At 42.8% G+C, this 21,009-nt stretch overlaps 1 protein-coding gene across 1 annotated transcript in view; it reads right to left on the reverse strand.

The window, feature by feature from the left end:
• Window positions 1-21,009, reverse strand: part of LOC126416875 (testis-specific serine/threonine-protein kinase 3-like) — a 119,263-nt gene that overhangs the window by 47,244 nt on the left and 51,010 nt on the right. The window contains exon 4 of the mRNA XM_050084758.1: window positions 6,273-6,422. Coding sequence (XP_049940715.1) covers window positions 6,273-6,422 — 150 coding nt within the window. The remainder of the gene's footprint in view (window positions 1-6,272; window positions 6,423-21,009) is intronic.

Genomic DNA, 21,009 nt, shown 5'->3' on the forward strand with positions numbered 1-21,009 from the left:
ACAAGACTCCGTTTAAAATAATTTATAGCAATAATACGAGATAAAGATAGAGAGATACAGGACGCTATAAACTAAATTCGTCCAACCAGAATCTATACAGTTAGAAAATGACGAAATATTTTGAGAGGATTCCTTAGAATCTTCTAGAAACTGAAATTTTCTAATTGGAAACAGAAGTAAAAAGATTATATTAGTGTCGCTAAAAGCCGTGGAAATGGGATGGATTGCTGAAGACTAGACGCTGATCTGGACCATAACCTACACGCCATATTTCAAACTGAGGCTATAAACAATGGGAATTCGACTCATAGGCGGTACAGAATGAAGGGTTTCCCAACGTTTCTGACACCATTTCTCCTTAACAGTACCAGCTTTCAATGAATAATCACTACTTATCTAAACTGCAGGGTGATAAAACAGTATAGTTTTCAACCGCCTGCGTTTTAAAATGGCGAAAGAGAAAGAATGTATATTTAATGATCAAACAAATAAATATTTTTGTTGATGTTTTATTGAAACAAGGAAGAACGAGTGAGTGAGATGGTTGGTACTAGCTGCTTCTAACAATTTGTTTCGCACTCTAAGACCAAAATAAAAAAATAAAAAAAAACATCACGAAGCGATTATCCGAAGGGACGGAAATAAATAGCTGTGATGTACGGGGACAGACAAACAAATGATTTTAATTTCAAGAGAAAGAGCTTCACAGATTGAGCAAGTCAATAACTCGTTGGTCCACCTCTATTCCTGTTTCACGCAGCTATTCAGCTTGGTACTGTTTGACAGAGTTGTTTTATGTCCTGCCGGCCGCTGTGGCAGAGCGGTTCTAGGCGCTTCAGTCCGGAAAGGCGATGCTGCTACGGTCGCAGGTTCGAATCCTGCCTTGGGCGTGGATGTGTGTGATGTCCTTAGGTTAGTTGGGTTTAAGTAGTTCTAACTCTAGGGGACTGATGACCTCAGATGTTAAGTACCATAGTGCTTAGAGCCAATTGTTGTATGTCCTTCTGAAGGATATAGTCCCATATTCTGTCCAACTGGCTCATTAGAGTGGCAAAATCCCGACGTTCTCAACTGGGGAGAGGCCCGGCGATCTTGCTGGCCAAGGTATGATTTGGAAAATATTAAGTGGCGCTATGTGCACGTGGTAATTACCTTGCTGAAATGTAAGCCCAGGACGGGTTGCGATGAAGGACAAAAAAACGAGGTGTAGAATATCGTCGAAGTACCGCCATGCTAATGTGCTATAAAAAAGCACTCCGTCTTCAGGCCATCCGACGGCCGTGTCATCCTTTTAAATTCATTGTGTAAGGTTAAGTTTAGTTTATTTCAAATAATATTAATTCGTGATGGTGTAAGTCAAAATATTGATGGGATCCTCAGTGGAGGATGCGGATAGGAGGGGCGTGGGGTCAGCACACCGCTCTCCCGGTCGTTATGATGGTATTCTTGACCGAAGTCGCTACTATTCGGTCGAGTAGCTCCTCAATTGGCATCACGAGGCTGAGTGCACCCCGAAAAATGGCAACAGCGCATGGCGGCCTGGATGGTCACCCATCCAAGTGCCGACCACGCCCGACAGCGCTTAACTTCGTTGATATCACGGGAACCGGTGCATCCACTGCGGCAAGGCCGTTGCCAATGTGCTATAAGGGTGCCACAAATAACAACCGAAGGGACCCTGGCTCTGAAATGAAATGGCAGCCCTGACCACAGCTCCACGTCGGGCCGTATGGCAGTAAGAAGTCAGTGTGGTATCCGGACCGTCTCCATACACATCCTCGTCCTGGAATCCCACTGACTGGAGTAGAATGGTCTTCACTGACGAGTATCGCTACGAACTGAGCGCCGATGACTAGTGGAGACGAGCTTGGCAACGCTTTGGACGGCCCAGCAACGTGGAGTGATGGTCTGCGCCGTCATTTCTGTTCGTAGTTGGAGTAGTTGGTGCCCTATCTTTCTCATCTTCCTCTCCCTTACAACACAGCAGTATGTCGACGATATTCTACGGCCCGGTTTGTTGCACTTCATGGCAAGTAATCCTCGGCTTACATTTCGGCAAAACAATGGCTGCCCACACACGTTGAAAATCTCTATTGTTTGCCTTCGTACATGCCAAAGCCTACCTTGGGTAGCAAGGTCGCCAGATCTCTCCCCACCTGAGAACATTTGGAACATTATGAGTAGGACCCTCCAAGAAGCTGGGGATTCTGACGTTCTAACGCTCCATTTGGACAGAAATTAGCACGATGTCCTTCAGGAGCACATCCAACAACTCCATAAATCAATTCCAAGTCGAATAATTGCTCACATAAGGCCGGAGGTGGACCATGCGCTACTCATTTGCTCGATTTGCGGAGTTCTTCCTCTTGAATAAAGCATCCAAATTTTCTGAAATTATAACCATTTGTTTGTGTGTACATTTACGCCACATCAACTTATCTTCGTCCCATTCGGAGAATTCCTTCGTGGTGCGTTGCTTTTTTTGTGTTAGAGTGTACTTTGTGTACTGCGCTTTGGATTATTCCTTGCGTTGCTCGTTGTTATCTTCTTATATTGAAATTTGTGAAGAGACTAATCCTGGTCTATCGCGGGTTTGAGTACGGCTCCCACGACGCCAGGAGACATCGCTAAGTCCCTATGATCGTATGTCAGTTCTGCTTTCGCGGGAGTGCGTTTACGGATATACACGGAAGAGCCAACGAAACTGGTACAACTGCCTAATATAGTGTAGGGTTGGGTTGGGTTGATTTGGGGGAGGAGACCAAACAGCGAGGTCATCGGTCTCATCGGATTAGGGAATGATGGGGAAGGAAGTCGGCCTTGCCCTTTCAAAGGGACCATCCCGGCATTTGCCTGAAGCGATTTACGGAAATCACGGAAAAATCTAAATCAGGATGGCCGGACGCGGGATTGATCCGTCGTCCTCCTGAATGCGAGTCCAGTGATTGTGTAGGGTCCACACGAGTACGGAGAAGTGCCGCAACACGACGTGGCATGATGGACTCGAGTAATGTCTGAAGCAGTGCTGGAGGGAACTGACGCTATGAATCCTCCAGGGCTATCCATAAACCCGCGAGAGTACGTCGGGGTGGAGACCTCTTCTGTACAGCAAAAAATGGTTCAAATAGCTCTGAGCACTATGGGACTTAACATCTGAGGTCGTCAGTCCCCTAGAACTTAGAACTATTTAAACCTAACTAACTGAAGGATTTCGATGTACTTCGTCAGTCCTATCTGATAAGGATCCCACACCGCGCAGCACTAAACTAAAAGGGGACGGACAAGTGTAGTGTAGGCAGCCTCCTTCGTCGATCTGTTACATTTTCCAAGTGTTCTGCCAATAAAACGCAGTTTTTGTTTAGCCTTCCACGCAACATTTTCTATGTGTTCCTTCCAATTTAAGTTGTTCGCAACTGTAATTCATAGGCTTTTAATTGAATTTACGGCCTTTCGACTTAACTGATTTATCATGTAACCGAAGTTCAACGGATTCGTTTTAGCACCCATGTGGATGACCTCACACGTTTCGTTGTTTAGGGTCAACTACAGATTTTCGCACCATAGAGGTATCTTTTCTAAACCGTTTTGCAATTTGTTTTGATCTTTACAAGTCGGTAAGCGACATTAACATCTGCAAACAACCGAAGACGGCTGCTCAGATTGTCTCCCAAATCGCTTATATAGATAAGGAACAGCAAACGGCTTATAACACTACTTTGGGGAACGCCAGAAATCACTTATGTTTTACTCGATGACTTTCCGTCAGTTACTACGAACTGTGATCTTTCTGACAGGAAATCACGAATCTAGTCACATAATTGAGACGATATTTCACAAGCACGCAATTTCACTACAAGCAGCTTGTGTGGTACCGTGTCAAAAGCCTTCCGGAAATCCCTAGTCAATAGCACTCAACACTTCGTGCGAGTAAAGAGCTAGTTATGTTTCACAAGAAAGATATTTTCTAAATCGGTATTGACTGTGTGTCAAACGACCGTTTTCTTCTTGGTAATTCATAATGTTCGAACACAATATATGTTCCAGAATCCTGTTGCATATCGACGTTAATTATATGGGCCTGTAATTTAGTGGATTACCAATACTATCTTTCTTGAATATTGGTGTGACCTGTGCAACTTTCCAATCTTTCGGTGCAGATCTTTCGACGTGCTAACGGTTGTATATGATTGTTAAGTATGGAGCTATTGCATCAGCATACTCTAAAGGAACCTAATTGGTATACAGTCTGGACCAGAAGACTTGCTTTTATTACGTGATTTGAGTTCCTTCACTACTCCGAGGATATTTACTTCTATGTAACTCATGTTTGCAGCTGTTCTCGATTCGAATTCTGGAATATTTACTTCGTCTTCTTTTGTGAAGGCATATCGGGAGGCTGTGTTTAGTAACTCTGCTTTGGCAGCTCTGTCTTCGATAGTATCTCCATTGCTATCGCGCTGAGAAGGCATTGATTGTATCTTGCCGCTGGCATCCTTCATATACGACTAGAATGTCTTTGGATTTTTTGCCAGGTTTCAAGGAAAAGTTTCGTTGTTGAAACTACTATAAGCATCTCGCATTGAAGTCCGCACTAAATTTCGAGCTTCTGTAAAAAACCGCCAGTCCTGGAGATTTTGCGTCTGTTTAAATATAGCGTGTTTGTTTTCGTTGTTACTGTAACAGTGCTCTGGCCCATTTTGTGTACCATGGAGGATCAATTACGTCGTTTGTTAATTTATTTGATATAAATCTCTTAATTGCTGCCGATACTATTTCTTTGAATTCAAGCCACATCTGGTCTACACTTATATAGTTAATTTGGAAGTAGTGGAGATTGTCTCTCAGGAAGGCGTCGAGTGAATTTTTGTCTGCTTTTTTGAATAGGTATATTTTTCGTTTATTTTTGGAGGATTTGGGGGTTACAATATTCAGTCTCGCTACGACAACCCTGTGTTCACTAATCCCTGTATTCGTTTTGATGCTCTTTGTTAACTGAGTATTATTTGCTGCTAAGAAGTCAAGTGTGTTTTCACAACCGTTTACTATTCGCTTGGGCTCATGTACTAACTGCTCGAAATAATTTTCAGGGAATGCGTTTAGCATAATTTCGGATGATGCGTATATAATGCACGCTATTCCTTGTGGTATCCCGAGGGAAACGTTAGGGTTTCGCGAGTGCTTGGATATACGCTACAGCCACCATGTGCGGTTCAACAGTGAAGTACAGAGGAGGTGGTGGCAAGGTATGGAGGTGTTTTCCGTGGATAGGGTAGCGCGTCATTATCACACTTGAGAAAACGCTAAATGTGGAATGATACGAACAAATTTCACAGCACTGTGTACTGCTTACAGTAGAGGAACTGCTCGGAGACGGTGGCTGGTTATAGCAGCATTTCGAAGCACCCTGTATTAAAGCAGCTACTGTGAGGGAACGGTTTGTGGACAGTAAGGTCCTGAAATGGACAGGCCTGCCCACTGTCCTGACCTATCAGGACACCTTTTGAGTGAGTTAGAACGATGACTTCGCTTGAGACCCCAGCGTTCAACGCCATTACCTTCTCTGGTTTCGGATCCCGAGAGAGAACGGGCTGCCATTCCTCCGCGGACATTCAGAGACATAATTGTAAGACTTCCCCCGGCAGAGTCGTCACAAAGGCAAAATGTGGACATACCCAATATTAGTGTCCACTAATAGGTGTACAGATACTTTTTATCAGATAGCGTATGTAAGAGTAATTATATTGCACTGGTAGAGGGAGTCGTGGAATTTACCCTCTTAGACCCAGGAATAGATATTCGATAATGCACTAGATCTACACGATTCTGTGTGGAACTTATAGCAATGAAAATGAACTAAAAATAATGTCAATCGCCCTGACCCGACGAACCCCAGAATAGGAAGTTCCCTTCCCTCCCCATACTAAATGTTACCAATTGGAACGAACTGGCCGGGTACTTCGTCGAGAAGAACTTGAATAACCCACTCCAAGTTTTGAGGTAGAGACTGAAGTAAAAAGCGCCAGCAATAATGAGACGCAATGACTCAGATAACATATTTATCGGCCACATGCTGAACATCAAGACTGTGCAATATCGTATTCAGATAAGCCACCCACCGACGCTGACTGCAACTACCCAAAGGTAACTGCGGAGCTACTTTACAGTGATATCAGCACAGTGGTCTAATTAAATACGAAGTAAATAAATAAATAAGAGCGGAACAAGAAGTTAGGGCAAACAGACAGTGAGAGTGAGGTGGGCAGAGAAGGTACCTGTGCACGACTCCCTGGTTGTGGCAGTACTCGACCGCGTCGACCAGCTGGCGGAACCAGACTCGGGCCCGCGGCTCCTTGATGTAGCTCTCCCTGCGGATCACCTCCAGCAGGCTGCCGTTCGGCGCGTACTCCATCACGATGTACACCCTGCGCACACCGCGGCTCGCCTCAGGAACTACACCTCTCACCTGAGTCGTTCAGCCACACACACTGCCTCTGGGGTTGATAGTTCCGTGCCTGACGCATGTGCACTGGAGACATTCTTGCCCACTGTGCAAAGTGCTGAGGGTCTTGGGGCGGACACGTGAAGAGGCAGAGAAGGAATCAGCCAGATATCGCTAGAGCAGCACAGTCGATCTTTCAATATGACAAATACGAGTGGAATGCAGTAGATAATGCAACACTTCTTTTCTCTGAGAGCAAGTTGGTTTTATTCAGGATTCCCATGCACCATATTGTTTCCCACCAGTTTGTCTACAAAATCTATTGAAAGTCTCTTCGGGTTTGTTGCCGGATCCTAAAATCAACTTGACTCGATATTTCGGCGATCCAACTGGTCGCCATCTTCAGGAGAATGCTGCTTCTGCTGATGAGTCCCGCTGAGAACTGACGCCAGCCTGCAAATCGACGTCCTATATAGACCATCGTGGTTGCTGCCCTCCAACACAGGGAAGTGGCGGCGCCCTTAGTAGAACACTGGCGGCAACGATACGGCCACACCGAAGAACGTTCAATATTGATGCGAGATAATACAGCATTTCACGTCTTGCTAAGAGGAAACCCACTGTCTCTGTTGATTACATTATCCGCCAACCTAATTTCAATCCCATCCCCACATCAGATTTATCATGGAGGTTGAAAGTGATGGGATGCTTCCATTTTTAAACGTTATGGTTTATAAAATACCAGACACAGTGTTCACCGAAAGGCGACGCACACAGATCGGTATCTGCATTCTAAGAGTTGTCATCCACCACACCAAAGCAGTGGCGTCCTTAAAACTTTGGTATACAGAGCACATGCCATTTCCGATGAGGACAGCTTAACCCAAGAACTTGCTCATTTGATGGCCGTTTTTAAGGAAAATGGATACTCCGAGAAGCTTATTCGTCGGGCTATGAAATTTGGACCATCTTTTGGAGGTTCATGAAGAGGAACAAAGATCGATGGCCTTTCTTCCTTAAGCTGCAGGCATATCGTTTAAGATTGGACGAATTTTAAGGAATTTTAACATTAAGAGTGTGTTCCGTCCACCTTCTAAGATTAGGGCACTACTCGGCTCTATGAAAGATGATTTGGTACTTAGGAAACCCGGTGTATACAAAATTCCGTGTAAATGTGAGAAGGCTTCCATTGGCCGTTCGAATCGCACAATTCATGACAGGTTTGTGGAACATCGCCGTCATACGAGGCTACAACAGCCGGAAAAATCGACAGTAGCAGAACACTGAGGGAGACGGCATGAACTTTGATGAAACTGTGGTATTGCCAACATTTCCGGTTTTTGGAACAGTGTCTATAAAGAGGCGATTGAAATTAGTTTGGCGGATAATTTAATCAACAGAGACAATGGGTTTCCTCTTAGCAAGACATGGAATCCTGTATTATCTCGCATCAAAATTGAACGTTCTTCGGTGCTGTCCTGAGTGCAATTTATCGTTGCCAGCAGTGTTCTCCTAAGGGCGGCGCCACCACCCTGATTTGGAGGCAGCAACCCTGATGGGCGGCGCATGCTCCGTGTACTGAACGGTGGCCTACATACGACGTCGATTTGCAGCCTGGCGTCAGTTCTCAGCGGGACTCATCAGCAGAAGCAGCAATTTCCTGAAGATGGCGACCAGTTGGATCACCGAAATATCGTGTCAAGCTGATTTTAGGATCCGGCAGCAAACCCGAAGAGACTTTCAAGACCTATTACTCCGGGAAAGCCTACGTGGTTACAAAATCTATTTTTCAACATAATTTTCGTTCATTGCCTTACGCCACCTTACTGGGAATGCCTGTATGCCCGAATGGTACAACTCTAATGATCGACGTCAGATCCGATGTCTTGCTGTAACAATAAGCTCCACATCATCCACACTCTGCTTCCCATGAGGTGCATCCTTCATTGAGCCAAACAGATTGAAGTTGGAACGTGCCAGATCCGAACTATAAGGTGGATGAGGAAGAACGGTTAAGTTCTGTGAGCTCCACTCTGATGTGTGCGACTTCATAAACGATGGTAAGGAGAGGTGAGCTACAGACTGGTGCGGCAACTGACATCGTAGGGAAACTGGACAGGTGCACAAATGATTAACGAATAAGTCAACAGAGTAAACAGAAGATTTACTTAATTTGTATTTCTCCAAGCATAGGAAAGCTCATTACAACTAATTCACCGACAAATAGAGTCCAGCTCTCAATGTCAACAGGGAAGAGGCTCTGTCAACTAAAGCAAGAACAATGGAACTTTACTGGCATATTAAAACTGAGTGCCGGACCGAGACTCGAACTCGGAACCTTTGCTTTTCGCGGGAAATTGCTCTACCAAGGGGCTCTCGGACGGGGCGTGAGTCGTGCTTGGGTAGCTCTGTTGGCAGAGCAATTGCCCGCGAAAGGCAACGGTCAAGAGTTCGAGTTTCGGTCCGACACACAGTTTTAATCTGCTAGGAAAGTTTCATATCAGCGCACACTTCGCTGCATAGTGAAAATCTGATTCAAGAACAATGGAGTTGGAGCTGCGACTAGGCGGCATCTTTGTGACGTCACACGGTGAAGAGACTCCAGGTGCAAGTGGCCTGCCGGGCTCCCACGATCCATCTTATATCGTGGCAGCAGAAACACCCATGGTATGGAGCCACCGGATGGGTGACTCAGCAGACGTGCTCTATTGGGTCCACTGAATACCGCACGTCCGTTATCGGCGTCTGATGGAAACTTGCAATTCTGTTGCCAACTTTGACGCCCATGGGCTGATATCGATACGTAATAACAGTCTCTGGTGCACAGGCTTGTATGAAACCTTGAGTTGTCGTGGAGAAGGAGAAGATCGATTGCATTTCTGTGGTGATGAACACGCTGAGGCCGTTTCTTCAGTTTTCTGATTGTTGCACCATGAGGCAGGACATTAAACCCCTTCAGAGTCCCAGAAGACCGTCGCTCTGGCTTTACTGGCTGAGAGTGCGACTTTCAACTTTTTCTTCTAGGAGAGTTGCTGTGACGCCACTCTATGGTTTGCTGTTTCGTTTCCGGTTCGAAGTAATGAACCCACATTTCGTCGATGATGTTCGACAAACAATTGTCACTATCAGCCTGGTAACGCGCGAGAAATTTCTCAAAGTTGGTCCTCCGTTACTCCTTATGGTATTTTTATGTGGTGAGGAATAAGTGGGCACACACCCTTGAGCACCCCAACTGGTTGACACAGCACTACCAAGAGTATGCATGTCCAGAGGAACTTTGCATCGTAATCAGAATAACACATGCACTGCGATGTCGTATTTATCTTCCGATACGTGGCAAGCGACTTTTAAGTACAACGTGCAACCAATAAGGGATGGACGAGTACAGGTCATAGACTCATGGTTCACGGCATATGGAAGTTTGAGGCTGGCAATGAGTCGTGCACGTATAGTCAAATGGTATGGCGACCACTCGCGATAAGTGGGAAATCCTGGTTCGAGTCCCGCTCAAGCACAGATTTTCATTGCCATCATTCCATTCTACAGCTGATGGTTGTCCTTATTCGCAACTGCAAATTAATTTAATGTATAAATGAAAGTGTCTGCACGTTCAAACACATCTTCGTCTACGTAATTACTCTGCTGCTCCCAATAAAGTGCATGGCAGAAGGTTCAATGTACCACCTTCAAGCTGTCTCTCCACCGTTCCACTGTAGAACGGCACGCGGGAAAAACGAGCACTTAATTTTTTCCGTGCGAGCCCGGATCTCTCTTATTTTATCGTGATGATCGTTTCTCCCTATGTAGGTGGGTGCCAACAGAATGTTTTCGCAGTCAGAAGAGAAAACTGGTGATTGAAATATCATGAGAAGATCCCGTCGCAACGAGAAACCCCTTTGTTTTAATGATTGCCACTCCAGTTCACTTATCATGTCTATGGCACTATGTCCCCTATTTCGCGATCATACAAAACGAGCTGCCCTTCTTTGTACTTTTTCGATGCCATCCGTCAGTCCCACCTGATACGGATGCCAAACCGCATAGCAATACTCCAGAATAGGGCGGACACCCGTGGTGTAAGCAGTCTCTTTAGTAGACGTGCTGCACCTTCTAAGTGTTCTGCCAATGAATCGCAGTCTTTGGGCTGCTCTACCCACGACATTATCTGTGTCATAGTTCCAGTTTAGGGTATTTGTAATTGTAATCCCTAAGTAATTAGTTGAATTTACAGCTTTCATATTTGTGTGACTTATCGCGTAATCGAAATGTAGTGGATTTCTTTTAGTACTCATGTGAATAACTTTACACTTTCCTTTATTCACAGTCAATTGCCACTTTTCGAACCATACAGATATCTTATGTAAATAATTTTGCAATTCGTTTTGGTCATCTGATGACTTTACAAGACGGTAAATGACAGCATCATCTGCAAACAGTCTAAGACCGCTTTTGGAATGGTCTCTTATCTCGCTAATATAGATAAGCAAGAACAGAGCGCCTATAACACTTCCTTCGTCCGCCCCTGGTAGCTGAGTGGTCAGCGCGACGGAATGTCATACCTACCGGCCCGGGTTCGATTCCAGGCTGGGTCAGAGATTTACTCCACTCAGGGACTGGGTGTTGTGTTCTCCTTATCATCATCATCATCATTTCATCCCCATCGACATGCAAGTCGCTGAAGTGGCGTCAACTCGAAAGACTTGCAGAAGGCGCACTGTCTACCCGACGGGACGCCCTAGCCACACGGCATTTTTGTACTTCCTTCGGGGTCGCCGGATATTACTTCTGTTTTACTCGATGACTTTCCGTCTATTACAACAAGCTGTAAACTTTCTGACAGAAAATCACGAATCCAGTGGCACAACTGAGGCGATGTTCCATAGGCACGCTGTTTGCTTAGAAGACGCTTGTGAGGAACGGTGTGGAAACCCTGCTGGAAATCTAAAAATATGGAATCAATTTGACATCCCCTGTTGATAGCACTCATTACTTCATGAGTATAAGGAGCTAGTTGTGTTTCGCTAGAACGATATTTCCTGAATCCGTGCTGACTCTGTGTCTATGAATCGTTCTCTTCGAGGTACTTCATAATGTTCGAATACAGTTATGTTCCAAAACCCTACATCAAATCGACGTTAGTGATATGGGCCTGTAATTCAACGGGTTACTCCTACTTCCCCTTTTGAGTATTGGTGTGACTTGAGCAATTTTCCAGTCCTTCGGCACGGATCTTTCTGTGAGCGAGCGGTTGTATATAATTGCATTATTCACAACTGTGTGAGGTCGGCCGGAACGTGGCAGATCGGGACTGTTCTCGTGCCCTTGTTGCGATGATGACAGAAACCTCCCCGAACGACTCACCATCCTTTTTTTCACTGCCAGGTCTCCGTAGACGTTCTGCAGGAGTCTATAAATATCTGTGATGCTCTTGTTTTCCGCCAAAGGAACTCAATGACAGCTCACTGCTTGGAGCTCGCACCCGTTACAGAGGCCATTTTGAAGGTTTAGTATGGAAACTTCATGAAACTATAGGGGAGAAGCGGGATTATTCCACGAAGACGCACAACAAATTCTGCATGTTTTCACCCGAAACTGACAGAGAAAAAAAAATTTATATTACTTACTGAACGCCCCTCGTGCAGTCCCGGAGTTTTTCATTTCTCCATCTCCTTGTCTGCAATACGTGTCGTATCACGAGAGGTTTACCTCCTGCATTACGTATAAAGGGTGACTATACACCGTCTGTCCAAAACGTTCAGAGATTGAGTTTATTCTGGGCGTACAAGATACGTCAGCGGCGTGAGAAATTTGTTCCACACATGATGGATCCCGATCTAAAACTATAACGTGTGGACTCCTATCGCAACTAGATGGAAATGCAAAAGACGTTATTTCTTTTCTGAAATAATAATCACGTTAGCCGCAATTGGTATTTTCAACACAAACCTACAGCAAACTGAAAAAGTACAGAAATTCACATAAAGGATTAACACTTTTGCAACATAAGCGACATTAATGCCAACATGGCGCGCAATTTGAACGTCCCAAAGAAGGACTTTCAGACAGTTTCACGTGATTGTATGAACGTTCTTGTGTTGCACACAAATGGGTGGGGAAGGGCTGGGGGAGAGACTATGGTCTTTCTGTAAAGCCTTAAGCTTTAAAACAACCATAGAGGGGGGACAGACTGTGGACTTCGTATACAAACTGAACCTGAAAAACAACCATATCACCTTCTACTTATCTTTTTGCAAATGCAGTCTCGAAACCTTTGGAACTTACTGGTCGATTTCCCCCCCCCCCCCCCCCCACCTCCCCTCTTGTGAAAATTGTAGCTTAACTCGTAAAGTTTGCATGGACAGACTTACGCGTGAGATTTGTCAGAATTTGATTCCTTTTTCTCCCTCTCTTGTTACAGGTAGTGTAATTTAGAAGTTCTGTTTCACTATGACGTCTATGAGGAGAAAGCGCAGTATATTTTGTGACTCCTTAAATCGTGGTAGCCTGTCATAGATCAGCGACAGCTCTGAAGTGCCTATGGTCGGATTCCTCCAGATGTGAAGAGTATTAAAGGATGGTATGAAAAGACTAAAGGGGCTGCCAGTGGTCTCGACAAGGCAAGAAGCGGCAAACCAGGAATGAGTGACGACTCTGTTGATATGGTGCATTACAGCATTTCATCACAGTCTGCAGAAATCAACACGTCGTGTTTCCAGAGAAAGAGGCATACTTCAGAGCACTATGGTGAAAATTTTATACGAACAGTCGGATTTCCATGCATGCTGAAAGCAACTTCTGCAAACTTTGCAGCCATATAATAGGTCCACACATACTGAATCTGGCAGGAGCATTCTGGGACGAATAGATGCAGGTAGTTACTACCTTGGTAAAGTTTGTTTCTCCGATGACGCGACTTTTCACAACTCCTGGAAAGTCCATAGGAATTACGTCTGGACCTGGAAGTCGGAAAACACACACATTACAGCACGTAGTATCATGTATCTTTACCCACCCATGGGCGTCAGTGTTAGCACCGGAACTGCAAATTTCCGGCAGACTCTGACAGCGGTTGTGCGGGATGTAGCGGACCCAATGGTGCACACCCGCAGAACCACGCCTCCAGCGGCTTAGTTCATGAACGCCCTCTGCCGCCGCCATATAGGATGGCCAGTGGCACCCACTTGACCCTCTTGAACTTTGAGCCTATTCATTACGATGTCACTGTTTGCGCTTAGTATAATGAGCCTCTTCGTTGTTGACAGTGATAGCTGTACTCAATTTCTTGCTGCATTATCTGCAATCAGTCTTCGTTCGCTTGTAGAAATACAAGTTAAGCAAATCTTCTGTTTCTGTGTTAAACTGTTCGCTAATCATTTCTGTTCCTGTCCAGCTTTTGTATGAAAACAGCTGCCACACCACTATGTAGCCCACCACCCCTTTCTGTTGTGTTCAAAGTCGTACATGACACAGCTTATGAGGAAAAGTCAGAAAGTGAACTTGTGGTGTGACATTATGCACCTTAAGATGGTATGACCTTTTTTTCACTGAACCTGCCATTACTGAAACTATTAACCCGAAAATGTTGCAACTTCATGTTTCATTTCAGTTAGAGAAATTCTAACTATAGACAGAGTTTCAACAAGATAGCGCACTGCCGTGCTGGGGGATATTTGCTCGCCAATTCGCTAAGTTTGTAAGGTTTTGAGGACAGAATAACTGTGTAAGCTGTAAATATTTTTGGTTTAATGTTGCAAACTTATCACATAAATACACACATTTACACAGCTTACAATGTGAAAATGTTATGACAGTTGTCAAACGAATGCATCTCATCCTCAGGAAGTGAAATAATTCTGAAAACAACAATGGTAAATTTTAGCTAGAAGTTTCTTTACAAAATTATTTCTACGACTACGTCATGATGTTGGCCAGTACTACGATAAATCATCCGATTCAGGTTAAAAAGTTCGGTATTACTTAGGATGAGAATCAAGTCTATGGAGGATGGTTAGTTCTGTGACAAGTTGAGCAAACGATTACCCAAGGTCACTCGAGTTTACAGTGGATGCAAGCTGGTGAACAAACAAGTTTAGGCCTCTGCTCACGGTATTTACCTTAGCTGCAATGAGCTGTCGTCTGCATAGCTGCTCTAGTCCTCTGAAATTCCTGTAAAAACTAATTATGCATTTACTCATTTTTCCAGCAAAAACTCTCACTGTGTTTCTCGTTACGTGAGAAAACATGTACTCATCCCTCGCGTTGGAATTTGGTGGTATGCACGCGCATGGCTGGAGCGTGTGCATATTAAAATGCCCTCTCACTCCTTGCAAGAACAATTAACTAAGTGGCTGGTTCGTTTCTCCACAGTTGGAGCTCAATGACGCTACAGCTAACATCTAGCTGAATGTCAGCTGCAGTGAACACGGTGTTCACACACATTTCTCCTCTGCATCGTACAGAGCGTTCTGCGCCCTGTTCTGTTCTTGACGCCAGTACAGAGAAGAGTCCCCGAAAATTTCGCTCTTATCTTTCTCGTAGCCGAACTGTCTCCCTATCTTGGTTCTTTCGTTCTTCATCACGTTACAGTTTTTTCGACCAATAGGAGCGTTCCTCTTATTCTGTGAAAACTCTGTGCCAACCGCAATGGCCCTACCATTAAACTTCATCGAAATCTCTGCACTTTACTCCTTCCTAGTTCGTTTCCACCAATCGGACGTTTTGTGCTTCTGCAGACACGTAAAAGTTACATGCGCACATCACATGTGTATCACTCGCTGTTCACGTACTCGACTGAGAAATTGATTACAACTGCTGACAGTAGCAATTGACCTACTTAATGACCAACTTCTATTTTAATATTTTTTATACCTTAAACAATAGTTCGATCTAGTCTCCTTATCATTCTATTTTATGTTGTACTTGATTTCATGTTTACAGATTTGAGTTCTTAAGTGATGTTCTTTTTTCTTTGCAAAATTAACATTCTTTCTATTTTTCTGATTTTTATACAATTCTATTTAACAAATCGAAGGTCCTTTTCTTTCAATATAGTTGTCTACATTTTAATTTTAATTTAAATTCAAACAATTTGAGCTTATCTATAAATCTGTATCATCTGTATTTTTTTAGGCTGATCTGTTTTTTGATTACCTGATTTATAGTAAATGTTGATGGATAAGTATTGAAGTTGAGGAAACATTCATTCAACGGTATCCTCCCATTTTTCAATATTTTTCACTTTATCTCCAGCTTTCATATCAATCACAATCTAAACGAATTTCATTTCTTATAACAAAGCTTTATGATCTATATTAAACTCAACCGATTCAGTCTCGAGACTTTACAGGCATAATCCTATACATAAACATCTATATACTCCCCAAAAATTTTAAATCCACACATTAAAACTTTACAAAATTTTTCAAATCTATCTTTTACAAACATATTAAACTTCTAATCTTACTAATTATTTTACAAAATTTAAAATGCATCGTGGAATACTTAAACCCATTCATATTTATATATCCTCTATTTTTGACAAACGTATCACACATTAGAATCTTAACCTCCCAAGAAATGTTAATATTAGGTTTTCTTAATTTAAACATATGAAAAATATGAAATACAGGGGAATATTATTGATATGTCAAGATTGAAGTTTAAAAATATTGTTAATAAATATCTATTGCTAACACCTAAAAGTCTCAAATTCAAATATTTCTTTTTAACACAATCGTAGAAATTATCCCCTTTTTCGGATAGTAGTCTGTCACAGACAGTTCTTTCTCCTACATCTTTATTCATTGAAAACGTGACTTTTCTTCATGTGTTTCGACGTGCCTCCATCGAACATGGAATGACGGTGGCCCGTGTGCCTCGCTGTGTCTCCGTTGAGCATGGAATGACGATTGGCATGCGCGTCGCCTCGTTTCTGCTGAGCATGCAGTGACGGTCGGCAGAGAGAAAGGTTGCTGAAGGTCTCAGCGTGTTGTCAATGCGTGGTTGCCTTTGTTCCATTTTTCATGTGCCCATGGTGACGTTGTATTGGAGATCCGTTTTTGGCAGCATAAAACTTTTCTTCTTCATTCGTCGAATCTGTATATCGGTTCATCGTTCGTCTATTCGTCTCTAGGTATTCATACGAGTAGTCATCTCCTATTTCTCGGTATGACATCTGAGGATGTTGCAATTTGCCATAAGGAATATCGGATATTTATACTGTTAGAATAGTTAAATTGGTTGGTTGTTTGTTTGGGGAAGGAGACCACACAGCGTGGTCATCGGTCTCATCGGATTAGGGAAGGATGGGGAAGGAAGTCGGCCGTGCCCTTTCAGAGGAACCATCCCGGCATTTGCCTGGAGTGATTTAGGGAAATCACGGAAAACCCAAATCAGGATGGCCGGACGCTGGATTGAACCGTCGTCCTCCCGAATGCGAGTCCAGTGTCTAACGACTGCGCCACCTCGCTCGGTAGTTAAATTGGATTCTCGTTGTTAGTTAAATGCAATAATAGGCTTGAATGGGAAGTGATTTGAAAAGGTTTCTTGATTTCTTTTGATCCAGGCTCTTCCTTCTTCCAAATCCTCTACGTGACATCTCCTGTTCTTGGTGGTTCTTGCTGTCTTCTCACTTGGGTCTTCGTTCTTCTCTGGACCGGGAATTGGGATTGAAGACCTCTTTAGTCTTCGTTATCGTTTGATTCGTTCTTGTGGCGTCTTCTTTGAAACTGTTGTGTATTTTTTTATTGTATTCCGTTATTCATCTAGATAGATTGGACAGCCTTCCATCGTTTTCTTGCTTCATCCCCTGAGTAATCAGGGGTTGTTTGGCAGTTGTTGAATGCCGTAAAGCCTGATAACAGTTTCAGCTATTCTACACGATGAGGTACAGAAACACGTCTCTTCTTCTTCTTCCTGTGGTGAATTTAAACACCCACTCGTCCTAGCTGTAATACGTCCGCCTCCGTTCCGGTTCGGTGGACATTCATCATCTCTCCATGTGCTGCTTTAAACAGTTCGCGGTAGAAGTGCCAAGTATCTAACACTTTCGCCAAACCATTGCTATAACGCTTGTATGTGGCTTTCGTATGGATAAAGCTCATGTCAGGGTATATGTTGATTGTATCCAGGATGCATTGTAGCTCTCCAAACTTTTCCTCATAGGCGTTATGCTCTTGGACCGTTACTTCCACCAAGGCCTCTTCTTTCGTCATCTCGTAAGGTGACGTCGATCTGGCCGCAATGATGCTTCACCTTGACTGCTGACTTCATATCTAATACAATGTTTGCCCCTGATTTGATTATCTTACTTCTCCTGCATCCTCACCTATTCTCTACTTCACTTGGTATCATTATCAATTTTCTTATAACCCTTACTCCCTTAAATTACGCTACAACTTTACAAACATTAAATTTTTAATAAACTTTACAAAAGTTATCATTTATTCTATAAAATGTTTTTCTTATCACGGTTTTTATTTTTTAATCTCTTCTCCCCATTCTACTTGATTTTCTTAACATACAGGTCATGGTGCCCTCATCTTCATCACTATGGATAGTAAGAGTGAAACTTACGGTTAGTAAGTTAGTGAATTCCTTCCACCACCTCATTTTATTATTCTAACTACAAGTACTTCATATTATATTTGAAAACTTTGCACCTTCACTTCGACTCCCGCGTCTTTTTCTCTGCAATCTCTTCTTCTTGACATTAACTGTAACAGCCCTTCAAAATATATATCTCTTCTCTTTTCCTCTCGTTTTCAACAATGTTCTTTATTGTTCTATTGCATTGATTTAAAGCTTAATTTTTTTCTCAGTTGTATTTATCCCTTTCTCCTTTTTCTTGATAGTAAACTTTTATGATCCTTCCTTTCCCCATCATACTCTTCCTTATTGAAATCTTTTCTGCGTTAATCTTACTTCTTACTGTTTACCTCCTTCCACGAAATAACATGTTTCTTGCTTAGCTTAATAATTCAATTCTTTTTCCTAATTATTACCTCCTAACGACTTCTTATATTTATTTCCTTCATATCTTTATTTCAATATCAGTTTGTGGTACGTTCCGTAAATTATACATGCTTCACATGTTCCCCAAAAATATCTCAATTATTTGTTCACCGTCCTCAATGGAACAAATTAGAAATGACTATCTCCTTCTTACATAATTCTTTATTTTCTTCCCACTTCTTTACCTCCTTTCGTCCACACAAATCAACTTCCTTCTCCTTTACACTACCTCTTTAAGAGAGAATCTACTACTATTCCGTCCAACTATCCACTTGCTGATTTCTACCTTCCTCCTTGCTTTCTACTCTTTCCCCAAAACACATTTCGTTTGCAGAAGAGTTTCTTTAGTTGTTACTTTCCTGTCTTTTCTTCACAATACCCTTTTACCTTCCTAAGAAATTTGTTTTCTTTATTTGACTAAGATAAGTACAAGTTAAAAGTTTTATCTGTGTGCATTTTGTTATCTTTCATTCTCTTTGATTTCTGGACATTTAATACAACTAAACTCTCGTGTGGAGTTACTCGTTTTTTCTTTTGTTTACCCTTTATACAATTTCAAATGACTCACATGGTGCAAAGCCAATGATTTTCCTGTCCTATATATGTCATCTGCCTTAGGTATCACTATTAGCGGAATCGATGCTGCTTTAAACTCTTGGCATACTATTTCTCTCTCCGTTTCATATAAAAAAGGTACATCTTTTACAATTTGGTCATAATCGGTTTTTGTATTACTGTCTATACTCACCGTTAGTAATTCATTTTCCTCATCATCGGTCTACTCTCAGTCAACTGAAACCCAGCAAGCTGGTGTTTGTATCCTATTACCCCCTACGATTCAGAATCTTGCTGATCAAAACTAAGTCTATTGACATGTTTAAATATACAATTAACTTCATTTTGCGATGGAATAACTTGTGACTGGTCTTCGTACCGTTCATCTCGTCAATTCTGTCTTACCTGGGATTGGTGGCCTCAACTCGATTTCCTGTACCGGTTCGTTTCGCGTGTTTTGTCCTGCTAAAGCTTGATTTTCCCAACCTTTCTGCGTTCTGGCCATTCCATTTCCACCTGAGTAACTTGGATTTTGTTGTTGAAAACCTCTAAACCTTCCTGCCTCGTTTGCAAGGTGATTACATCTCGGATCATAGTTATCACCGTAGTTTCTAGGACCAAATTCAGTATTGCAATTCCACGGTCCACCAAAGCCATAGTTATTATTCGACCTCAGTGAATTTCCAAAACCATAGTTATTATTATTAGCCCATGGGCGATTACCATTCTTTCCAAAACGATTACCTTTTCCTGCCATTGTAATTATTATTAAAGCCGAATCAGTTGCTATTATCCCCCTACCACTGTTATCTTTCACTGTACGTTGTTTCTTCGCGTCATTTTCACTGAAGATGAATTCAAGTTCTCTTAACATCCCTTTAAATGCTTGTATATTATCTCCTGCCCTACCAACCAATGACTGCTGATAACGTAACAGTAACTTCATTGTGCACATACGTATCAGTTCCCCATCACTGTATGGATGATCTAAACACTGATTTTTTTTTCGTCATTTCTTCGAAAAATCTAACTGGTTCGTTTTTCTCCTGAATTTTCGAATAACTCTTTCTGTAACAATTCATACTTTATTCTATTTTGGGTTTCCGTGCACCAGTATCGCTCCAAGAACGAGGATTTAAATGACACATACTACTGACAGTTTGCAGCTACTCTTTGGGTGGTTTCCGCTATAGCGCCATCCATATGCCCACAAATGAAATCAAGTTTATGTCTACGTGGCCAATGCTCTGGTAAACCGATTTGGAATTGATTTATAAACTTGCGTGGGCGTAAGCCGTCCCCGCTTTCTTTGTAATGTTGGAATTCTCTGACTGTCAAAAAGTGATCATTGTCAAATTTTTCTATTCCACCATACGGCGTTTGTGTTTTCACATTATCCGTTCCCTTCAACTGTGTCATGTTTTCTTATATTCGTTCAACCATATTTGGATCCTGAGATGATAGTCTTACGTCTCATCTAGCTTCGTATCTACGCAGTGGTGCGCATTTATCTAAACCGTACCGTTCCTCATGTATCGGATTGAAAGATTCGTTTAAATTTCCCATAACTGGATCAGTGTTTTGCCATCCTATTTGATTCATATTGACTTTCGGTCTATAACCTGTTGTACTATAACTTCGAAATTGAGAAATTGGTACATGTGTCGTCACAACTTGCTCTGTTCTCGCGTCACTCGCGTACGTTCGGAGGGTCGGCTGCCGCTCTGTTGGAATGCGCGCGTTTACCGTTTCTCGCTCCATTGTCTGTGGTGACGGCACATCACATGCTTCGCTCACCTGTGTTATCTGTTCTCTTCCCATTTGCTTCTGTTTCGTTTCGGTAATTACTGACGCAACCTCTTGTGGATAGACAACTGGAATCTCATGACTTTTTTGTGTTTCCGCTAATGCTACGGAAGATAGCACAACTGACTTGTTTACTTCTGGATTTCTGTCCATCACAGTGTCGGATGATACTACCGATTCCATTCCCTCACTATTGC

Source organism: Schistocerca serialis, chromosome 8 (genome assembly GCF_023864345.2).
Source record: "Schistocerca serialis cubense isolate TAMUIC-IGC-003099 chromosome 8, iqSchSeri2.2, whole genome shotgun sequence".
NCBI classification, from domain to species: domain Eukaryota; kingdom Metazoa; phylum Arthropoda; class Insecta; order Orthoptera; family Acrididae; genus Schistocerca; species Schistocerca serialis.